The 23,782-nt window shown below is 39.1% G+C and overlaps 1 protein-coding gene across 1 annotated transcript in view; it reads right to left on the bottom strand.

Moving 5' to 3' along the window:
• ANK3 (ankyrin 3) overlaps positions 1 to 23,782 on the bottom strand; it is a 192,715-nt gene that overhangs the window by 31,931 nt on the left and 137,002 nt on the right. Inside the window, exons 27-36 of the mRNA XM_015866239.2 lie at positions 22,052 to 22,276; positions 18,843 to 18,997; positions 12,278 to 12,489; positions 10,734 to 10,941; positions 9,928 to 10,024; positions 8,476 to 8,704; positions 7,798 to 7,923; positions 6,956 to 7,078; positions 6,458 to 6,484; positions 3,444 to 3,525 (exon numbers count right to left, since the gene is read on the bottom strand). Of these exons, the coding sequence (XP_015721725.1) occupies positions 3,444 to 3,525; positions 6,458 to 6,484; positions 6,956 to 7,078; positions 7,798 to 7,923; positions 8,476 to 8,704; positions 9,928 to 10,024; positions 10,734 to 10,941; positions 12,278 to 12,489; positions 18,843 to 18,997; positions 22,052 to 22,276 (1,484 nt within the window). The remainder of the gene's footprint in view (positions 1 to 3,443; positions 3,526 to 6,457; positions 6,485 to 6,955; positions 7,079 to 7,797; positions 7,924 to 8,475; positions 8,705 to 9,927; positions 10,025 to 10,733; positions 10,942 to 12,277; positions 12,490 to 18,842; positions 18,998 to 22,051; positions 22,277 to 23,782) is intronic.

Below are 23,782 nucleotides of genomic sequence, written 5' to 3' on the forward strand. Positions count from 1 at the left end.
GACTTTCTGATGTGCTAATTCTGAAATACTCAGATCAGTGCTATTTTGCCTGTTCAGGTATGTTTGATTTGCACAACTACTAGAATTACCCTATTAATAATTTTTGTTGACTGTGTTGTTCTATTCAGATATTGAACCTATACAAAATATAAGCTTGTGTAAAATGACATTATACAGCTAAAATCTCTCTCTTTTTTTTTTTTTTTAAACCAGTCAGAACTATTTCATGCACAACCCAAAATTACTTTAAGTGACAGGCAATTAATGTGCAAACTGTGAAGCAACTGGAATAAATTCAAATCTATATCTCCCATGCACAATTCGGATATGCTTCACACTCACAAAGCCAATAAGAGCAAGAGCTTTTCTGAGTTTGTATTTTATAAAAAAATAAAAATAAAGAAAGGAAAGGAATGTTTGCGTTTGCTTTTCATGCGATATACCTTTTGTTTGGGAAAAAAAAAAAAAAAAGAGAAGTAAAACCAAAGTAAAACTTTACATGAAATGATTTTAAGAAGCATATGTCATACATCAAATTCGGGAAGTATGATATATGATAAACGTGAGCAAGCAAAGCAACTGAATCAGTTTTTGTCCATGCACAATATATCATGTCAAAACAAGCACACATTAATAAATTTTTATGCTGGATTAAGCACAAATTATGTAAGTCTTAAAAAACCATTTCACAAGTGGCCATCAAAAGAAGAGTACACTTTTTCTACAAGATGTAGTGTCTTGGTACCTTTTGAGGAGATTTCTTGCATCAGCTCAAAGACAGACCTGTTCAACTTTGCATTTCTCAAAAGGTAACATTAGAAAAGCAGTCAAAGAACAATATATTATGCAAAAAATTCCTGGCAAGGCCAAACCTGTCAACTGTTACCGCCCCCCAGAACACTCAGCTTTATTCACAGCTATTTCAAACCAAATCATCAACCACATTTTGCATCACGGGAGGTACTCATGCCAGAACACAGCATTTCTGGGAATCCCATTACAGCATACATATCCTCTGATACAACAGTAACATTCAGAGAGTTGATACTGAAAGTGAATTAAAAGGCTTTTTTGTCTTTTTTTTTTTTTTTAAACTCCTCTGTTTAAAGTTGAGTTAGAAATTGAGCCAAAATACCCAAATAACTTATTTAACAAACCTTCCTCTGAAGTTAAGGTAATGATTTGTCAAACTTATTTGGACTGTCTTATAGACAGTAACTTACAGTGAAAGAAGCTAATACTAAGCTGTTAAAGCACACACACTTACAGAATTGTAAAGAAGTGTTCTATATACCACAGGTCCATATCCTGCAAGGAGAAGCATGCTGGTCCTACAAAAGCCAATTGAAACTCAGAACACAATGTGGATGGCTGGTGATATGGCATTATTAGAAAATATAGGTTGAAGAGAGCTTGAATACTAGGCCTGAGTGGCACAGCCTATTTCTAGAAACAGTCAATTTTTCCATTCTCCTCACAGTTTCTAATTTGAAGCACAAACACACTTTTTTTCCCCCTGAAGAAAACACTGTGTATTCCATTAAATTAACTAGACTTTACTATGAAGATTAATTAGCAGCAGCTGCTGACATTCACCAGAAGTTCATACTGTCCCAAGTCCAAAAAACAAAACCCCCAAATCATTCAGAAAATAACGAACATCAAAACAACTTGTTCAGCAGTTTGTGTTTGGAAATGCCTTTAGAGGGACCCCACTGTGCTGTGATGAGCTATCCTGCTGCAACTGGTTTGTGAGGCAATCAAACCAGCAAACTGCCCTCTTAACTGCTCTTTCTCCCTAAATCACAAAGTCAGACACATCTAAGATGTTTTCTTGGTGCTCCGTATGGCAGCTGTGAAGAACTGGTACAAACAAAAAGGACTAATTTACAAATGCGTTATGACACAAGTCAAAGCAGCAGGAAACTAGACAGTTTTACTGTTCTGAAATAGCAAAGCAATCCCCACAATCTTGCCAGGCTTCAGAGTAGGGCATGTTTCTAAAGAATGAAGTTTTTAAATTGAAACAGCCCTTTTTGGCTTCTGAACACTTCTGGCCTTAGCAGTTTCCATCCCTCTGTATCTGAGACTTTATCGGAAAACAGATTTTACTACCTTCTGTACAGCAAACTGCATTTCCTTGCTTGCAGCTGGTAACTGAAATGCATCTTTCCCGGTGCATACAATAATTTATTCATACTCTTTTTAAGTAGCACACCGCCACAAGCAGAAACCACTGCCCCATGGGATAGAATAAAGAATGGTCAAGGACTTCTACTATGTCAACATAATTTTCCTTAGAATAAAGCCCATTACATGGGTTTGTTTTTTCCTTCCACTTTTTGCAAGTGAGACTTAATGAACCTCTGGTGAATATATTTTTGACTTTTTTTCCCCCAATGAGGCCTGAAAAAGTTGTAAGCAGTACAGACAATCATCATACTTATTTGAAGCAGCTTCGTTTTCCCTGTCTCGGTTCCCAGGAAGCCTTTGACAATACCTTAACAATCCATCAAGAAGTCTCAGTAGATCTGATAGCTTCTTCAGATGTTATATGCTTGAAGTCTTCTTCCAGGTCTGAGAAGTGTAATATATTCTGGAGCACATCTGATCCAAAGAAGCCACAGATCTTATAGGACAATTAAACAGCAGCCATCCAGTGGAAACTCCCAAGAAAAGATGAAGCTTGTCTATGGATTTATGGAATTATACCAAAGGGTCTGTTGCAGGGTAGCAACTGAGAAGTTATGGAGGCAGAAAACAGATAAGAAAAAGTCTGGCAATGGGGAATAACGGCAGTCAACCTTAGGCAGGGAAGGTGAAGGAATAAAAGCTAAGCCAAATATATTGTATTTTATGAGGAAGGAAAGCAATGACACAGGTCTAGTGAAGGGGAACAAGTCTAAAAGGAAGTGACATGTGGTGCCAAGGAATAGAAAGCATCTGCAGGGAACAAAGGAACAAGGGAAGAGGACAAGAAAGAAGAGGGAGATACAAAATATGTGAGAGTCTGTTTTGGCTAAGCATCTAAACATTTAAGTGCTTATTTGAACGTCATTCTCTAGTCTTGCTGAACTTCTGCATATCACTCCCATCAGCAATGTGAAGGTGTAGCAGCTCAGTCTAACATCCCAAAGGGAAGAGTAATAGACTGCTTGTGAAAGCAATCTGTAATCCTATTTGTCTGGAACTACAAGGCATTTAAAAAATATATATTTTTACTTAATTAGTGCATGCCATTTGCCAGTCAGGATTCTTCAAGCTCTCACAACACAAAATTTCACAGACCATCCAACAGTTTTGTTTCAGATAGTTGCTTGGTTTTTTTTCCCCGTTTTTCTTTTTCTCCAAAGTGACACCAAATACAACGTTTATAGAAAAAATGTCTCTTCTTAAGAAAAATCACATATATATGGTTTAGTATTTTGGTAAGAGCAACTCACTCATTCCAGGCTCAGTCAGATAGCTGTAGCGCTTACGTAAAGCAAGGGAGACAAAGTTCTGTCGCCGGTCAGCTTTCTCCGTCTGCAACAAAACATAATGCTGTTGGGTACCATCCCCCATACGAACCATCACCAAACCTCAGCACGATAGGACATTCTGCAGTACTCATCCCCTCAAGGGATAACTGATGCCTCCATGCAGCTTCAGGATGGAGTGCTGGAGGCAAATTTGGGCAAGCAGTGAGAAATGGACAGAGCCGATCTCCATTCCTGTCTGCCATGTAATGAGTGTCAGGTGTTGTGGAGCGGGAAGCATAGCTATCAGAGGTGGCAGGGACTTGCTGCGAACAACCACCCTACTAGAGAAAGCAGGCAAGAAGCTGCAACCTTAGGAGATAATCCCATGGACTCACTGCTTCTCAATGTCTCTGCTTACAGGTTGGAAGAGCTTAAAAACAGACAGCTCATGTTGTTGCCCTACTGTATTTCAATACTATGTTATCCCACCATCACTTGGCACACTGTTTCACACTACTACAAATGGCATGATATTTTTCATTCTCTGTAAAACAAACCACCTTTGACTGGAAACAGGAGATCAACACAAAAGACTACAGATGCAGACATACAACATTCAGAGAAGTACAACTTTGATCAAATATCTCTCCCCAAAATAATTTGTCCTGGAAGCACATACACCATGATGTAGACTGGCTTCTAAGTGAATACAGTAAGGACAAAAAAAGGCAAGGGAGGGGATTTTCTTTTTTTAATAGGCATAAAATGCAAAGATGCAGATTAGAAAGCAGACTACTATCATTAACTAGTAAGTGCATTGTTAAGTAACTGCATTCAATGGCATAGCTGCTAGTGTGATGTCTTCAATATCAGAAGTCCTTTAGAAATCAGTTAATTGTTTAGAAAGATTTGTTTAGAAAGAAAAATTGTTTTAGCTATATAAGAGTTCACTAGGATCAAACCCTGTGGGGGCAATGTGATATAGTTGGAGTCATTATTTTTTAACATAATAAGGAGTGTTTGATTTCTGCTGTGGTCAGCAGATGGCTGCTGCACTTTGTTTTCTACTGGAAGAGAAAAAAGGTTTGCTGCTAAGTAGAAGGGATGTATGTTGTGTGGTTTCTTTCTTAAGGTGATCTCAATTATTGCTCTCTTAAAAGAGTAAAACCCAATCAACTTCCTTATAATCAGACATGGCAGTTTCTGTCAAACTGGGCTTTTCTATGCTGCAAATATTTAAGGTTTATTTGAAATTAGATTTATACACAATATCTAGGAATTGCTCTTGGTTATTTTGCTTTTTTTATTTTATTTTCAGAAATAAAATAGGAGCTCTGCTCCAAAACTAATGCCTCCTATTTCATTACATTGGCCCATGACATCAGATGTGGATGCTGGTGGGACAATAGTAGAGGATGAACCTTCCCACCAGTATTCTGTTGTGATATAACAGATGACAGCAGATAGGCAGTCATCTGACATCAAAGTGTGTATGAAACAAAGGCGTATCACTGAATTCTTCCATGTGGAAACAATGGCATCCATTCACATTCTTTGATGCTTTCTGAATATTTATGGAGACCAAACAGCGCACGTGAGCACTGTGAGGTGGTGAGTGGCGCATTTCAGCAACGGTGACAGCATTGTGAAAAACAAAACATATTCCAGATGACCACACACCGCTGTCACGTCACAAAATGACGAGCGTCTAATTGAGCTCATGTGCACAGATCAGTGGATTACAACCAAGGAACTGCATACAGAGCTGCATATCAACTTAAATGCACTGGAAATTATGGTGGCAACATTGGAATACTGTAAAGCTTGTGCCAGGTGAGTCCCATGAATACACACATGAGAACAGAAAAACCAGAGTATGAAAGTTTGTCAGGACCTATTCAACCAATACAAGGCTGAAGGTGACAATTGCCTGGATCACGTTGTAATTGGTGACAAGATACAGCATCACCACTACAAGCTGTACTCAAAATGCCGATCCACGGAGTGGCAACATGTGAATTCCCATTGAACAAAAAGTTCAAGTTGCAGCTCACTGTCTTTTGCAATAGGAAAGAAGTGATCCTTCTGGATTTTCTGGAACTCAGACTAACTATCAACTCTCACTGCTGTATTACAACACTGACTAAGCTGCACACTCAAACTCCCAGTGTCAGGTCAGAGGACAACCTTTCTCTTGCAACACAATAATGACAAGCGCCGTACTGGTTTGAAGATCATGAAGCACATTGCCAATCTAGGCTGGAATGTCCAACCGCACCCACTGTATAGTCTAGATTTGGTGCTTTCTGACTTCCATCTGTTTGGGCCCATGAAAGATGGACTGCATGAGTAACATTTTTCTAGCAACAATGCTGTCATAACAGCTATGAATCAGCTGCTCACCTCCAGTACTGTAGATTTTTATAAGAGCAGCATGTAGGCTCTTGGTCATTGATGGCAAACTGGTGATGACTGTGTTGAAAAAGTATGTTTTGTAGCCCAGGTTTTTCTCTATCAAATAGTGTTATTGTGTTCTTCATAGCCATTGTCGTTTCCGTGGAAATAAACAGGAGGCATTACTTTCAGAGTGACTTAGGTACTATAGGCTATTGTTTTTAGTACCTTCTCAGATACACAAGTTATCAAAACACTGGCAGTATTATTCCAAGAGCTAAAAATCACACCTAGTAAACTCCTTCTGATTTGGCCAAAAACAGACTTGGTCACTACCTTGTAATTATGCCATTTTTTTTCCCAGAAGAAAGTTAGTTAAATGTTAGGTTACTGTTATTCAACATGTAGATTATTTTCATCACATATAGTCCGTTTTCTACGTCTGTGAAACTGTTTTGCAAGAGAATATAAGATGTTGAGGAAATGGTTATTCTGTAAGTATTACTTCAGTGCCATAGTTATTATTTTTTTTTTCTATAACATATTTACTATTCTTCACTAAATCTGAAGAAAATAAAAACAGAAGACAGTGTTTATATTACCTCATCATCTTGATCTGACTCTGTTTCCTTTTGGTCCCAAGATGCATTGCAGAGACAAGGAATATTATAATGGACAGCAGGGAAAAGAATATCAGGATATGAAAAGGACCAAATTGGGAGCACAAAATGCAAGCTGATTTATAAGGCAAAGCAAATCCAAAATGCCAACACACACACAAAAATAAAACTTACATCTACTGCAAATTAATGTGACATTATTGAAAGCATAAACCTATGACTGGCAGGCCGAAGCATGAGCTGCAAACAGAATCATAAATAATACTGGAACTTGACACCACAGTAACAACAGACTTTAAAAGTGTTCTACATACAGGAAAACAATAAAACATAAATGTAAAAAGTCTTAACCATATTCCAAAGCATTCTCACGACTGGCATTTCACAAGTTTTCTTTATCACTAGCAGAAAAAAGACAAAGACTGAAAGAGCAAAAATAAAATCAAATCAACTCTAAGGACAATGTTTCCTAACAAATACCTTTTTGTGTGCTGGCAAAGTGATATTCAAGTTGCAAACAGCTGTTTGTGGCAGTCCTTTGGTAGTCTTTGGTTCTTTCAAAAATGATAATCGACCACAGGGTTCTTGGCTGGTGTCTCTCACCTAGAAAGTAAATGTTAGTAGTTTGCAGTAATTCACAAATCTAAGAGAGGTTTCTGAAGGGTTTCCTCAGACTGTCCTTTCACAAGAACCTATCTAATGAGTCTAGATCGAGCTGGGGCTGTCTCCTCTGTCAGCAAGAGAATAAGAATTACCATAAATAAGTTACATCAGCCAGAAGATCTCTGAATAAGCTCCTGAAATTCATGTATGAAAAGATGCTGGGTGAGTTCAACCAAATAGTAATATTCTAGTATAAAAATGAGAACATTTTCACCTCACCTTCATTTTTCACTTGTGTTCAAAACCCTATCTGTTTAAATATATTTATTTTTTTTTTTCCTCACAAAAACATCAAGGCTAACTAAAGCTTGGATCCTTTTGTGGTGAATTAGAGGTAAAGAGTTTGCCTGCATATTTTGGGGATTGTTCTGCTGTATCTCTTCTCAGTCTCTGGGACACAGTGATCTAATACTGCTGTTGTGGAGGTCTAACTCATGCGGTTTTGTTAGAAGTCTGAGAGTCCTTATCATGGGTTGCCTGGTCCCAGCCCTGTCAGCAACTCTTTTGTGGCTTCATGCAAAGCATCATCTCAACACTATTCACATATTAAACAATGACACCCAAATCCTCGGGGCAGGTTAGTCCTATGTGGCTGAAAAAGTGTTATCATGGGAAAAATAAAGACCTCAGCAGAATTAGTTGCCTTGTTTTGCTTTTACCTTGATAGAGAATGGCAGTCTATTTTCTTTGAAAGCGTAAAAATTAAAAACAAGCTGCTGTCCTCCTTTAGTCAAAGGGGCAAGATTTCCATAGCAATCAACGTAAATAGGCTTTCCTTCCAGGACCTATCAAAGTAATAAAAGTCAATAAAATCTCTTTTTGTAGTAGATCCATGTAAGTAAATTTAGCATTATTTCCCCCACCACAGTTTCTCAGTTTAGCATAAGCCCCTATTCAGATGAAATTCAATGACAAATCAGAAAGTCGCTGTGCATTACTGCAAGGTATTTTGAGTGCTGGCAGTTTGAGAAACTGCTACGTGTTTCTTTTCTTCAAGAAACACTGTCTTGGTGCCAAAGTATTCACCACAGACCAGCTCTACCTGTAACAACATCTGTCATAGCGGTGAGAAAGAAATGAAGGTCAGTTTTCCGGAAAACCTTAAGTTACTTGATACAACAGGTACAAAACCCACCACAGACCAGCATCCATTTGGGGCACATCCTCACGCTTCCTCCGCTTACTCTCTCTTGATGTCATCTCAATAAACTTTTTTGATGTAGTCTTGCCATGAATCTTTATTTAACTGAGTATACAGTGGCTTTTGCAGGACCTACTGCTATTTGTAAAACATGCTATCTGTTCACAAGGAGGGAAGCCAGCTGTAAGAAGTATACCTCAATGTCTTTGCTTCTTGCAACTTCTTCAAAATTCTCTTGTTGCTCCAAAGTTTTGTCCACTTTGTCATCAGTCATGCAGAAGCAACGCAAATTGGATTCCACAGGGTCATTCATCTTGGCAAATATAACAAACTTTGCCATATAAGGAACGCATATTAGTTCTCTATAAAGCTGTGTTGCCAGCCCAACAGTCTCCATTACTTGATGGCAGTCTGCAAGCCAAAATCTGAATGGGAAAAAGAAAACAGTTAAATCAACTTTTTTATTATGTTCAAACATTGATCAAGCCTTTAAAAAGAAACCATGACCTATGATTTTCTGTCTGTTCTGCATGTCCCAGTAGATATCCCAAATCTGTGATTCTTCTTCTATTTTGAATAGAGCTTTAAACATTCAAAACCACAAATACCTAGCAGTGAAAGGTTCATATTTTTACTTGTCCCTTTTTATGTCTGTATTTTGTAAACTGTTTATACTTTGTGACCACATGCTATGTATATTGCAACTTGCTGGTGCTTCTCTGTACATTTGACTGTTACGAAATCTTCACTAAAACAGTTTGTTTGGTAACACATAAATACAACAAAATCATATTTCCCACCTAGACTGACTGAAAATAAGCCCACAGTGAAGTTTCTCAGAGACATAATACTATAGTTTCCTCCTTGTAAGATTAAGAGCTTGGAAACTACTTTGATAAAACTTAGAAATATTTTCATCTGTAGTTCATACAACTCTTCCCTCAATATTACAGTCCTAATCCATTTGGTTTGTTCAGCCATTTGCTCCCTATATAAAGCTCTCTGTAAATGCAAATGCTATTAACAAAATGATAAACTCTACCTGGCATGCAAATTTTCTCTGCTAGGATGTGTGATTTGTACTGCATGTCTCCAGACATCATGCAAATTCACTACATCCATTGCAATTCATTTAAAACTTTGATTTATTTTTTTTCCCACAAAAGATATTTGTGAAAGTAATTTCACAGTCTTCAACTAAAAAGCCAAGGACCAGAAACTGAATCCCTTTTACGTTTTAAGCTAATATACTTTCATGAGTCCTCCATATTATTTTACTGAATGACCATTTAAAACTTTCCTCTTCTGTTGCTGTTTGCAAAAAACAAACCCATGTGTGGCACTGCAACCTTTAGCAAAACAGCATGTGTGACTGCCAGCAGACATCTCCCCAGCAGAAAAGGCCAAGACAAAACCTCATTTGCAACCATAAGTGCCTGGTATGCTGATAGACAATGACAAAGAAGCATCTGGTCCATTATCGCTTCATCAGTCTTGTAAAAAGGAGAAAGTGTGTGTGGGGGGTGGAAAATACCAAACCCACCATCATCGTAAATAACCCCTTCCCTCCCATTCTCACAACAATGCCGGCTCTGTTGATCATGGAACACTATTCCCAGGCTGTGTTTGACAAGCTCTGCTATCTTACCTGGCTGAAACATTGGTTGTGAAGGAGACACAATCATTAGAAAATGTCAGTGGAGTCGTGCCTGTGATGTCCTCCCACTGTGCAGGTGAAGTACCTCCTATGTAAATATAAACCACAGAGATATTTTCTTTCAAACATCAAGCTCATGTAGACTACATGGGAACATTCCTATCAAAAAATTTTGATTCATGCAGCAAATGACAGTATAGACTATCACGTTTCCCAACAGGTGAACTACATGTTACAGATTTAATGTATGTTACATACTAGGAAATGGTGTGATGTCAGCAAGGTACATTCCCTACAGTCAAGAACAAAACTCTCTCTTTGATATCAGTTAGGCCAGAATTACTTTGGCAAACTAATTTACTGATAACCATATGTAACGGTCAGGGTTGAAATTCATTGTACTAGCTAAATATAAAAGAGGATTTAATATCTGTTGTCCAGAGTTCTTTTAAAACAGCATTAAACAAGACTAAAAGCCTAGGAAACAAGTGAGAAGCTTTCAGGTGGCCTGAGCTGGCTTTGTCCAGAGGAACTGATCTAAAATCTACTGGACCAACCAACCTCCCCACACTGGAAAACACAGCTTATACAGGGTTCGAATCCCCTGTGGCACAAGTGGTAGAAGTGCCGCTCTGCTACACAGGAGGCTCGAATCCCGGGGGTTGGACTCAATGATCTCTAAGGTCCCTTCCAACCCGCACGAGACTGTGATACTGTGATGATGATGATACTATATGAGTGAGTACAGAGGCACTGCTGTCACAGAAACCTTTGCAAAGAGCATGATTTTGTCTAACCTGTAATGCTACATAAAAGACGAAGGCTGGGCGTTGTGTCTCCTTTATACCCATTGGTTACACCTTCTCCTGATGGAGGTGGCACAGGAATTGTCATGGTTATTGGCTTATGAAATTTCCTTCTTCTTGGTTCCACAGTGACAATGGGACTGAAAGTTGCTTTGTTTCCAAGGATTTTTTTAACAATCTCCTCTGGAACTGGTTGAGCCTGTCAACACAGAGAAAACAGTTTAAGCAAGAGCTACAAATTCACTGTACACATGCAGAACTATTCTACAACACATAACTTCATTTTCTTTCAATTATTTCAACTTTCCCTAGACTATCTTCTCTTATAGCTCTCATGTGTGATTATCAGTACAATGCATACTTCAGTATTATTCTTAAAAGCCCACTTATGATTTCCTAAGAGCTTACTTGTTTATAAACGCTATAAATCTCAGAGGGTTGTCTGTAGTTTTTGCTGAGAGGTTTCCAGTGCTTGCTTGTTTGAAATTCACAGCAATGAGTGACATCACAGAAAACTTCAAAATGCAAGAAAAGCTGTATTTTGTTAGCAGAGTCTTAAGAGGTGAGGATTAAACACACTGTCTCAGATGCAGAACAGTTCTCACATCTCTGCAGGGCACAAATCCATGCACAAAAAGAACACCATGTACTCCTGTTTTGCCTCTGTCCTCAGTGCTTCCTATGCTGTTTTGCTATCAATTATTAGTAAAGAAATATTTGAGTCAAATTTATGCAGAATACAAAATAGTTGCCTTAAGCTGAGCTATAAGTGATTTTCAGACTTTTCACCTCCATTTTTGTGCCTTCAGAATTTTCTTAACTTTATAGGAAGAAAAGAAGAACCAGTGTGGGAAGAAACACTGTAGAATTTTAGCAGTTTTTGTTATGTACGGTTTGAACTCAAAACTAACAGACATGGGTTTTTGCAATTGCTTTTTTAAATAAAGTCCCTATTTCAGTCAGACTGAACTGCAGCTTGCTGCATTATTTAAACTACACAATGTATTGACACGTCTTGAGGCCCCTTCCAACCACCGCAATCCTGTGATTCTGTGAATACCTAGTACTAGGATTCAAACCAGCATCATGAGCCCATCACACTCACCAGGTTATTAAGGAATTTCAAGCAATAATCAACAAAATTCAATAAAAACAGATATTCTACAAGGTATCCACTTTTCAAACAGTTTGTTCAAGGACAGTTCAAGCTATTTGCTCCTTCCAGATTCCATCCATTGCTAGAAACAGCAGAAGCGAAGGTCCTAAGCTATAGTGGATTTATACAGGATGTATATAGCTGCTGCTTAGCCACAGGAGATTGGACCACAGAGCAGCTATGCAGCTCATAGGGAACTGTCACTGAGACTTGTGGCTCCATACCTTTGCCTTTTCTCTCCATCCTTCAGATACTCAGTGATATACCAGGTAACAATAAGAGGAGCTGGGTTACTGCCACAGAGTGGAGGACTGAGCTTTACCCACACCAGGGGAGCACAGAGTGCGCACAGGCGACAAGAAGATGAGGGCACCCTTACCTGGAGTCCCACGCGGATTCTTTTGGTTAGAGCACCCTCAGGGAAGGATGCCTGGACACGTGGCACCGTCGTGCTGCTCAGCACACCTCCCTCAGGTCCAATGAGGTTGCTGTCCTGTTTGATTCGGGACACCACTGCAAAGTACTGAGGGAAATCCTTTGTGACAATCCTACAGATACGCTTCTTCTCTAGCTCTTCAATGCTGTCCAGCTCTGGAGGGAGAAGACAGGTAAAACAGGCTCATATCAGATACATTTACCAGCTTGCAAGGTTTTTGACTTGCTTTTGAATATTGAGAAGATTTTAAACAATTATTTACTATGGGAAAATAAAAACACACTACGGTGCTGTTAATTATCAAGCATTCTTTTGCTCTGGAAACTTTTGCATGTATCTTGACTATGAAAGCCATCAGCACTGGACACACAGATATGCCAGGGCACTGAAACATGTGACAGTTGCCCTGGGATGGCAGGTTTTTCACTGGAGCTCACTGAGGTGCAGAGGAGATGGTCAAGCTTCTTTTCTCTCTTGTTTAAATCTGTAAGCACAGAAATAAACTGATCTTTCTGAGCAAACCCTGCAAGATGTTTAGTTCCAGCCTCCTCCCTCATACAGCTCTGGCACACAGAAAAGCACAGAGAATCACAGGCATTTCACGAACAAACTGTACACCAAGTTTAAAGACACCTGGAGCAGAAACAGGTCACCAATTAGGAGTGACCAGTGTCACATACCCAGCATGTAAAGTCATCAGGGTGCAGAAAGGGCCATAGGGTATCCACTCATACCAGTTAAGTAAATCTTATCTAAGTACGTGCACAGAGGAAAATTGCAGTGTGTGATAACTATGCAACTGTAGGTATGTGTATATATATCCCCTAATGAAATCTCCATGATACAGACACTATTTACAAATGCAGGTAATTATATAACTGTCTTGCATTTCTCCTGTAATTTTCTTGCACTTTACATTCTTAGCTATTTTAACTGGGCTTCCCTCCGGCACTCCACATGATCCCACTCTTATTTTCCCCTTTAAAAAAAGCATCACGCTTCGAAAGAAGAAAGTTCACTGCTCAGAAGATGACATTTCTAACAGATGCAGTAGGAGAAAGCTGGAGGACCAAAATAAGTACTATGACAATAGACACTTGTACAATTATTTACTTGGCTGAGACATTTTATTCCTCTGAGCATGTAAGCTCAATTACAAGTCCAAAAGATTTGAATATAAATCTGGTAAAATGTCAGGTTTTCAATTTTAAAACCTTCAACAGCTAATTTGGATTAATTGCTCAGTGTTGCTGTGCATCATACAAAGCTACCAGAAGAGGATAATTTCTTATCATAATGTCAGCTTCCATTTACTTTGACTCAGAGATAACATCTGAAGCCCTCTAATGAATTAGGTATTCTGCCTGCAGCCTCTGGAAGCAATGGCTTGTGCTCTAGACAAACTGGATTCTTAAATTCCCAGGCAGGTATAATCTTGATTGGTAAATCCTGTGTATTCTTGTGTTAGTTGCTTGAGAACAAATGCACTGTAAAATGCTCACTGAGATGGAGGATAATTAAAATTCTCCTGCAGTAGAAATTTTTTATATAAAAACATTTGAAAGCCCTTTGGAGCCTGGCAGGCACCCTCCTTTAGAAATGGAAGATGCACAGATAAGAGTGGCAAAACAACAGCCTGGCATGGTGAGGAGTTCAACCACGCACATGGAAACTATGTTGGATATGCATGTAAGCTTTTACATGGATTTGCCCACTAGCAAAACAAAGAAAGGAAGAACAAAATAAAACCAGAAAATGAGCAATCTTTAACTGCCTCTCCACATATGTAAAGAAGGCAGCATTAGCATGACAGAATTAATGGAACAGGGACAACTCAGCTTGGAAGAAGTCATGTTTCCCAAACACACCTCATGCATTTTACAGCAAGAGAAGTACTTCATCATTACTGTTTTCCTCACCAGATGATGCTTCATTACTGTGCGATGCAGTTCAATTAAAAAACTCAAAGGTTTTGTATGCTTATATTTAGGTCACAGATAAATACACTATATACCATATCTCACAGCAAAGGAGAGAAAAATAAAGCAGAAAAGTAATGGCAGAATCGGGACTATACTCCCGGTGTCATGCTCTGATATTGTGCTAATAGTCCAAAAACACCTATTGCCATTAAGTTTTGGTAGGTCAACAGAAGGGTATAAAGCATGCTCCTTGCAGAGGCCTTGTCCTCCACCCAAATGTAAGGTATGCTTATCCTAACATAGCTGGTGGGAGTGAGTACCCAGAGATGAGGATGGGGTGAAGGAAAAGAGAGAAAGGAAGATTGAGCCTATAGTACCTTGAGCCCACACTGCCACTTGTGTGTTGTTACAGGTCGTGGAGTCTCATCCTCTAGGATCAGAGGGAGACCTTATGTACGTAGGCTAGCTCAGGTCAAGGACAGCAATCATACCAGTTCTGTCAGGTGAGAGGTAGCTGTGGATCAAATCAATTCCTTGTCTGATACCTTTCTTTCTTATTTTCAGATAAAGTGTTTTCTGACTGGAAATGGAATTAGAAGTCCCAGAACACCTGGCTGTTTCATGACCTTCAGGGTATCTTCATGTGATCCAGAATTGTAATTCTCTTACTATAGCCATAAAAGGAGTTTTGCTCACATCTAAAAAGCAAATCCCACCGTTATTTAGTAGACCAAACAGCTCTTGGAGATTTATAACCCTCCTACAGTTCTAGTTAGAGCAGAGCTGACCTTGTCTATGTGAACACCATGAAAGACAGAACAAGCTTTTGACACCAGTTTTCCCAGTAAGGAGATGTGCCCATTGAGAATCTTGTAATAAACACAAAACACACAGGAGGCAGTGCTCGCATGGAGAAAATTACCAGAGATTGACAGATGCAAAAAGGGGAAGGGGCAAAGATAAACAGAGAGCACTGAGACTTAAAAATGCTGGCAACTCACTCTCCCAGCTTCACTGCTTCTCATACAGAACCGGACACTTCCATTACCACAGCTAGCAAGGAGGTCTCATCTTCAAATGAGGCAATGTTCTTTATGTGCTCCTTTGCCTATTTGAGGAGTTTCTTATCTTGCTGTTCACAGCATGAGGTTTAACAGTGGTAAGTTTAAAAGCTTTTCTCGGAAATGTGGCAAAATCACTGCAGTGATTTATGGTGGTATTTTAAAACTCAAGCATAAACAAGGTCACTCTGGTCTTATCTGTAGATTCAAAGAAGTATTTATGCAAAGACTCCTGCTTCCCATCTGAAACCAAACTGTGCAACTGCAATATTACCGTAGCCACAAATATGAGCCTTTCTTGGCTCACTCACTAGCTTACAAATGTCCATCAAAAGATTAGCTACCCTGGTGTGTGCATTTATGCCCACAGTCTGTCTACAGGTAAAGAAAGGTACCTGTAAAAGGAGCAAGCATGTAAAAGGCAAACAAGACAGACCTAAAAGAAGCCCCGATTAAATGTAACCTATTTATAAGACAGGGAGTTTTTTCCTATATATGTATGTAAACATGTATTTTACTTGATTTTATTTTAAATAGATGTACTGGAGGCAAGAGCTGTGAATTACTACCCTCACATCTGAAATCAAGCTCATCCTGTTCCAAAAAGGAACCCATGTAGTGCTGATGCAATACAGGGAACATTTGCCCAGGTACAGCACTATCTTCTGGAATAAATAAATAAATAAATAAATAAATAAAACAGAATTAAGTAAAATTAATCCAAACAGAAACCTGATGGCAACAAAGGAACTGACTCTTTGCATCATGATTTACTGCTCTACCATGGTAATGAAAGCGAAGTTTTGCTATTATTTAATCCTACATTTAATACCCTGAAGTATTGCCTCCTGTTCTGGATTACTGTAAGCCTGTGACAAGTTTTTCCAGCAGATGGTGCTGCTTCCAGTAAAGAACAGGCAGATTTTCAGCAGTCCCCACGGAGTGAGAGCAGCAAAGATGTCCTCACTCTCATCCCCGCTGGCTGAGCAGAGCAGGGAAAAGGAAATTCAAACTAGAAAAGCAGACTGCATCTTTAAAAGTCAGCACAGTAACAAGTTGAGAACACAAGTCTGACTGCACTCCTAATACACAGATAGGAAGAAGCAGAGAAACACAGCATGGCTAACACAAAATAGAAGAACTGCTTTTAGGAGAAATAAAGGCCATTCCTGCAGCATGTTACCTGGATATGACCACACAGATGAATTTTCTTCCAGTGAGACATTAAATTGTTAGAAATTACTGAGCATCTAGATGGTTTGGTTGCTTGTTTTTTTTTTTCAATTTCACTTCAAAGATTGCCATGGCTTCTGAGATATAAAACGTTGCTTCAGAGCCAAGACTAACTGAGGTATATTGCAACAATCAAGAAAAAAATAAGATTAAAAATGCTCGTAATTCTAGAAGTCTGTATTTTATGTCAGCACTTAGAGAATTCTTTATATAGAAAAGGCGTCATTTGAGCAGGATGGAACTTTGTCAAGGTCCTTGTTCTATTTTAATGTAAGGGTTTTTGTTTGTTTTTCTTTCCCAATTAAAGGATTTAGACAAAATGAACTGAACAAACAACCAACACAGTGCTCTGAATATGACCGCAGCATTTTTTGTCCTTTCCCTCTTGTGAATGATTATCTGTGTTGGTAGACTGCTTTTCTATGGCTTGGAGATTCAGATGCCTGGTGTCTGTGATACTTTCTGTGACTCACAGGCTATACTTATGAGCACTGATTTCAAACAGCAGTACCCTGGAAGGTAAAAGCCAACTGATTTCCTCAGGAGTTGTAATCGGGCTTCGAATTTTGAAGCTTATTATTTTAGGTTGTAAGTATAGAAGACTGCATGCCCACCTCACTCAAAGTGAGTTTATTTTCTTGATCAGTATGCAACTTTTCTATATGGCACCTCTGGGGAATTCTTTCACAAGGAATGTGAGTTGGAGCACTTCAGAACAGTGCTTTGTGCCTAGATTTCCTAACCCAAAACTGAACTCAACTCAGCCTGGAAAGCGCACAAAGCAAATAAGCAAATTGTTAATCATTTCTGACTAACACATCACAGACAAGTCACGAGTACCTCACCCAAATGCCAAGCCTTTACTTCCCATCTCGTATTCTATTGCATAGAGAAGGAGCAAGCGGTGGTGAGATCTTTCTTTCAGAAAGGTTACACTACTGCCTTCTATGCTAGAGCGATTCTTACCAAGCAACACCATCCTTGGTCACTCTTCATTGCTTTTAGGTACTTTTCTGTGACAAGGTTTATCACATTTTTCCAAACCTAGTGACCCAACATCTGCAGTGTTTCTGCCTTAGTGCTTGTTGGTTCTATTATATTTATTATATAGCTAAATTAAGTATTCAGGTAATGAACATGTTCTCTTCCTCTATATTTTTACATGCTTAGGTGCAGCTCAAGTAGTTCAAAATGACAATACTACAATAGCCCATTCTGCAAATCCCTATTTCAGATGGCCAGATCTGTAAAGATGCTCATCTCATAACTTAGATGCCCAGGGAACCTCTCACAACTATTCTCCTTTCCATATTTTCAAAGCTCGCCTTCTACTGAGACTGCCCTCTTTAAACAAGGAAGGCCAAGATCAAAAGGCAGAGCTGGCTCACAGATACCTCTCACAGCTGCCATCCAAGTCTGATCATTTGCTTCAAACACTTCTGCTGATAATTGAAGAGCTTTCCTGCAGCTTGTACCTCACTGCACCATGACTTTATGGGAGAGGTTATGGTGAGAAAATCCTGTGGATAAACCCTTATTAAAAAAAACAAACAAAACAACTAAGTCCAAACTTCAGGCCATTTCATTCACAGTCAGATGTGAAGAGCTAAAGTAATGGTTTATCAACACAGCACTGAAAAATACTTGCTGGAAAAAGAAAGCAGTGGTGCCAAGGACTCTCTGCAGCCCCAGCCTGGCTTTGCTCATGACATGTCCGCAGGGACCATCTGTCACAGCATCTTCTGATGCACTGAGTACAGCTGAGCCCTCTCTTCTTCGGGGACTCTCACAAACATCAATATCCACACAAAACAAGGGAGCCAGACTTCCCAGATGGACACTGAGGCAGCAGGTCGTGCGTTTGTAGGAGATGACCTCTAACAATAGTGATTGTAAGAAAAATGGCTGAGGCCTGCCTCTGTGGGAAAACTGAACTGAATTGATAGTTACCCGTGGCTTGGAATGACCTTCATGTGGCCCCATATGAGCTGAAGAAAAACACTTACCTCCAGCTGAGATGTTATTCTCAACTCTGTACTGTCAAGCAACTGTGCAGCTTTGCTTAAACTTGGCACGACTTCAGACCAAAGCTTAACATTTATTCTAGGATGTCTCCAGGGCAGTGCTGAACCATTTCTCTACACAATCTTTCCATTTGTTTAAGAGGTAACAAACTGTATTTCCCAAAGTCAGATACCCTCTGCACAATTTTATTTTAGGTTGCCTTAGTCTACATACATTAGCAAGCCTTAACAAAGACAAGGCCTGCTAAAGCTTTGAGAAAATATTTACCTTCATCCATGCCATTGAGTACTTCAGTTAAGTCTTCTTGCTTGCTGTCATACTGGTGCTCCTTCCATGTTTCACCATTTTCACTTCGAAGTACGATTAACTCTCTTTCCTTTCCTCGCATCGATCCAAAATGTGGAATTTCCACTATGACAGGGCTAGACAAAAAAATAATCAAATTATTTTTAAACCATGCAACTCCTCACTGCCCTTAATTTTCCTACAGGCATTAAATCCTTAAGAAAACTACAATCATTTTAAATAGTAAGCATCATTACAGTAGAAGTGCTTTTAGAATTGTCAAAGCTGCACAATCCTTTGTCATTTAAACAGTAGGTCATATATAACTTGTTTATATTAATACATAGTTCACTTTAAACACTAATCTTCTGAAATAACTGCCTACATGAAGAAAACATCTACAAATTTTGCTGAAGACCATTCTCCCTGCACATTTATCTCAGGATGTGGGCAATCCAGCCCTGCCTCACGAACATGCAGCACTGCTGACTTTCAATTGGCATTATTATAGGCAAAATTTGGAATTGGCTCAAGGAATTTAAAGGGATCGAAGTTAGTTCAGAAACAGCTCAGCTATTCGAATGCATGCAAATGCTATTGACTGCAGCAGGAATTGTGTGAGCATGTAGATCTTAGATGTCAAACCAAGTTTCAAACTTCTCATAGCAATAGGTTTTATCTCATTAGTTTCACTTTCTGGTTCTCATGCTCAAAATCACAGCTGCAACATCTGCACTGTAAACATCACCAGGGAATGTTTAGATCCTCACAGAATGGATTTCTCTGAGTTAAGCAACATTGCAACCACATTTAGATAAGTTACTGTCAAACATTTCGGGGGCAAGACAGGGAACGGGAAGGTGGTTAATAGTATACCTACGTCACCAGACAATGTACCTTCAATGGAGGACCGCGAGTGCATTACTGAACAATAGTTGTGAACAACTGACAGAAACCACCATTCACTTCATGTCCCATTCCTCAACAAAACAGACATTTTTTGCCAAACGCTTCACAGGCAAGATATGCATTTTAAAGTATGCTTAGACATCCGACTGAAATCACACAGTAAGTGAACAACTATGGATTATGCAGCTTTAAGACATTTAAATAGACAGTATCATCATTTTCCTACAGAGGTTGTATAAGATTTCACCTCTTTGTTGCACTCAGTTGAAAGAAACTCCACATGATAGGAGGAGCATGCAGCACTCTTCTGCACTACCGAACACCAGCAAGGTGCTGGGCGGCAGTAACCAATTATCTGAGTACAGAAATCACAACAGCCATTGTCAGGAAAAAGCATGAATTGGAAGAACCAGATTTCATACTATATGTCATTTGTCCCTCTAGAAATGATCAAAAGACAGTTTAATTCATACGTATTTTAGATCATACGTATTTTAGCTCTTAAGAACACCCAGGCTGTTATTCCAATCTTGAGTCTCTTAACAAGAAACAGAAATGTAGCTGCTGTCTTCCATTGTGCACAGCAATACCAAAAATTCAAATGCACCTTCAGACATTTACTCTCAAGTTCAAAAGGGAATCCAAACTGAGAAATTAACACTGCAGTACAATCTTTGCAGGCTAATATTTCAGATACTGTCTCTGTAAATATTTAGAAACCACACAATTTTGTGCATGACATTTAACAAGAATACTCAGTGAGAAGGTATTAAACAGGTATTGAACACCAAACACTCACCAATATTTTGTAAACCAAATGCAGTAAATTTCACAGTATGGTTTGAAAACAACAGTCAAAAATGTACGGAAACATTCTTACATTTTAGACCATACACTGCAGCTCCTTTGGGTTGCACTCTTGGCGTTATAAATCTATTTTAACAAGATGACTCTTGCAGTTTGAAAATAATAGTATCTCTTCAGCCTTGTTAAAATAAAGTTATTCACTCAATGAGATCTTAAACAATCTTTTATAAATAAATAACAGCCTTTATAAGACCACATTTTACAAACCTCTTCCCAAAACAGACTCACTCAAGGCCTGTAAATACCTTCTCTACCACAGGGTTGAAATTAAAGGATTGTCACCGTGTATTAAAATGTATTTGATGCAGTTGAAACACTCCAAATTTAAAAAATTACGAAAGCACAGAAGTTATGAAAGCAGAATGCTGGCAGTGAATTTTACATGCCTGTAAGCACAAGGTAGTAGCAGAGCTATATTAAATCAAGCCACTATGATTTTCTTTCAGTGACATAAGTCAACTGAAAGCTTTTGAAAACTAAATAAATAAATAAATAAATGGGAATAACGAAAAACTGGAAATAAAATAAAAACTGAAAAAAACTGTAGACATTCTGTATCTTTTCCGTAATATATCCTACCCAATAAATTTTGTTCCTTGTGGACCAAGCTGCAGGATTCGGCTAACCATGCTCTCGCCCTCATTTAGAGGGGGAGGAGATTTAGGAAGATGCAGTTTACTGAATAACATCCATGCAGCAGAAAGAGAAACAAGAAGGGGAAATTAGGAACAAGCTGTCATTCCCAACAGAACCGGCAGTTTACTCCAGGGTGCCACTCACAGTAATGAACAAAATTTATAACTAGGAAAAAAAAAAGCCACATCATAGTGGATTGTTTCCCCTATTTTAAAGCTTTAAAAAATGTCAGTTCCTAGCATTTGTGCTCTTTGACTCTCTACGGTAAGTGCACTGCCATCACCCTCAGTAGCCTTGCTACTTGGGAGGAAGAGAGGCCACTCCCAGCAACTTGGATAGAAGCCATATACGCACTATGGCACAGAGTTCAATGTTTGGGCCCTTGTGACTGTTTAGGACACACTCTTGTGACAGTGATGTTTCTCTGGCATTCTGTGAGCAAGAGGGTCAAAACCTGCTTAGGGTTACAGGCTCACAATTCCTCCTGACTTCAAAAGGAGGTTGCATGAGTAGCTGGGGGCAGGATCTGGCCTTTTCACAGCCTTCCTTACCTTTGACTTCTCCCTGCAGTCATCATAGAGGCAAAGTTCCTCTTAAAACACAAAATTACTTTCAAGGTAAGAATTGCAGTTTAGCATTTTTTACTATTTTAAGATAAGTCACCTAATCTTACGTGGTCAAATGAGGTAGAGTCAATGTTTAACTTCTTAGATCCACAGAATAACAGAAATGGAAGATGCAACACAAGCATGAACAATGAAATTCATAGAAGAACTCACCCTAAAAATTGTGCCCCTGCCGGCCCCATTTCTACAAGTCTACTTGCTAATCCTTCTCCTTCAACCATTGGTGGTGGGCTGGCCAGCTTATGCCTCTTCACCAAGCGGCAGGTGATGCGGGTCGGTGCTGTGCATTTGCGTGGTGGGATGATAATTCTCATTCCATGATGACGACTACCTCTCATCGAACCCCCACGTGCATCGACCATAAAACTAACCAGGAAACTGCAGGGAAAAGGAAACAAGTCATTAAAAACAGTCACAAAATTTGAAGAAAAAGCATCAGCAAAAAGTCAACCTTCACAACCTTAAAAGCTTATCTGAAAAGTCCTCCCAGTCCCAGATAAACTAAGAACAACATAATTATTTTAACATTTATACTTACATGTTAAACACTGGTTAAGAAAAGCAGGTATTTATAAATGCCTAGCAATATTATAGTGAAACAATCAGGTGCTACTGAGTAATTTGGATTAGAGAGTTCACAAGTAGTGTATTAGTAGCGTCTTATTAGAATTTAAGGTTAGCCCTCTGTTATTGCTATCTCTGCTGTCCATAAACCAGCAATTAGCCCCACATGCAGAAAGGAACCAGACAGTGTAGAAAATGGAGAATCAAAAGTGTGTATTGGTTTGGGGGGGGTCTCAGTCTTCACAAACTCCTCACTCTCTCATCTGCAAACACTTCTGCTGGCTGACAGAGAGTGCTGGCACTGTGGGTGACAGCTGGAGCTACAATTGCTTCTGCTGATGGGGAATGAGTAAGAATACCAGGTATGTAACTAGCTTTCGGCTGCTGGCACTCTTGAGGAAATGATGCTATTATCCCTCTATGAGGATGACATTCCTTAGCAAAAAGCTGCATAGGGGGAAAATACATTCTTTCCAGTGCCAAGTTTTCAAATTAATAATTAAAGAATAAGCAATTACATTTTTAAAGGGTATGTGGTAGACTTTAAAATAGAATTATTTCTAATAGCAAGAGGATAATAATAATATTGAAAAGAATAACTGCTAAGAGCCATGGATTATTTCACCCATGAAATGTTGAGCAGCAGTGTATGTGAAGCATTACTGCCCTTAACTAATCAGAACAGTGATAGCAAACTGGAGCCTCCTTCCGGGGCTGGCAACACACTTCACCCTCTTTCAAAACTGCAGCAAATAATCCTTCCGGTTTAAGGAGATCAAAATCTACAGGTTACTTCAAGGCTAAGAGGTTACTGTGGTGCTCCTCTGGGGTTACAAGATACCTCCCACTCCTCTCTAGAACATAAACTACAGAGTTAATGGGCCAGCATCAACAAGGACAAGAGTTATAAATTCAGCCTTGCTGCCGGTCCATTTTGTTTGTTTGTTTGTTTCTCTTTTATGATGTGCAGACTCTGACATGGCTGGCACATCTGCTGAATAGCTTCAGTATTTTCAAGGCTGTTGCCAAAGCTTTCAGATCTTATGGACTAAATCTTCACACGGCTAAGAGGTGAATCCATTCCATTTCCTGGCTCCCTACTGTAAACAGAATGCAGGGTAAGAGCCAATAATCCAGGGGGGTCATGAAGCCTCTTTCAAAATAAACAACCAAAAAACATAACCAAGTGCTTTTAAGTATGCATGAGAATTTATGTAAGAAAGTTTGATTTGCTTTTGAGACCAGCAGGATATCAAAAGTAACAGCTGACACACATCGGCCAGCCCTGAAAATATGTCAAATTCAGAAGTCCTGCCAACG

The sequence above is a fragment of the Coturnix japonica genome, chromosome 6 (genome assembly GCF_001577835.2).
Source record: "Coturnix japonica isolate 7356 chromosome 6, Coturnix japonica 2.1, whole genome shotgun sequence".
Lineage (NCBI taxonomy): Eukaryota > Metazoa > Chordata > Aves > Galliformes > Phasianidae > Coturnix > Coturnix japonica.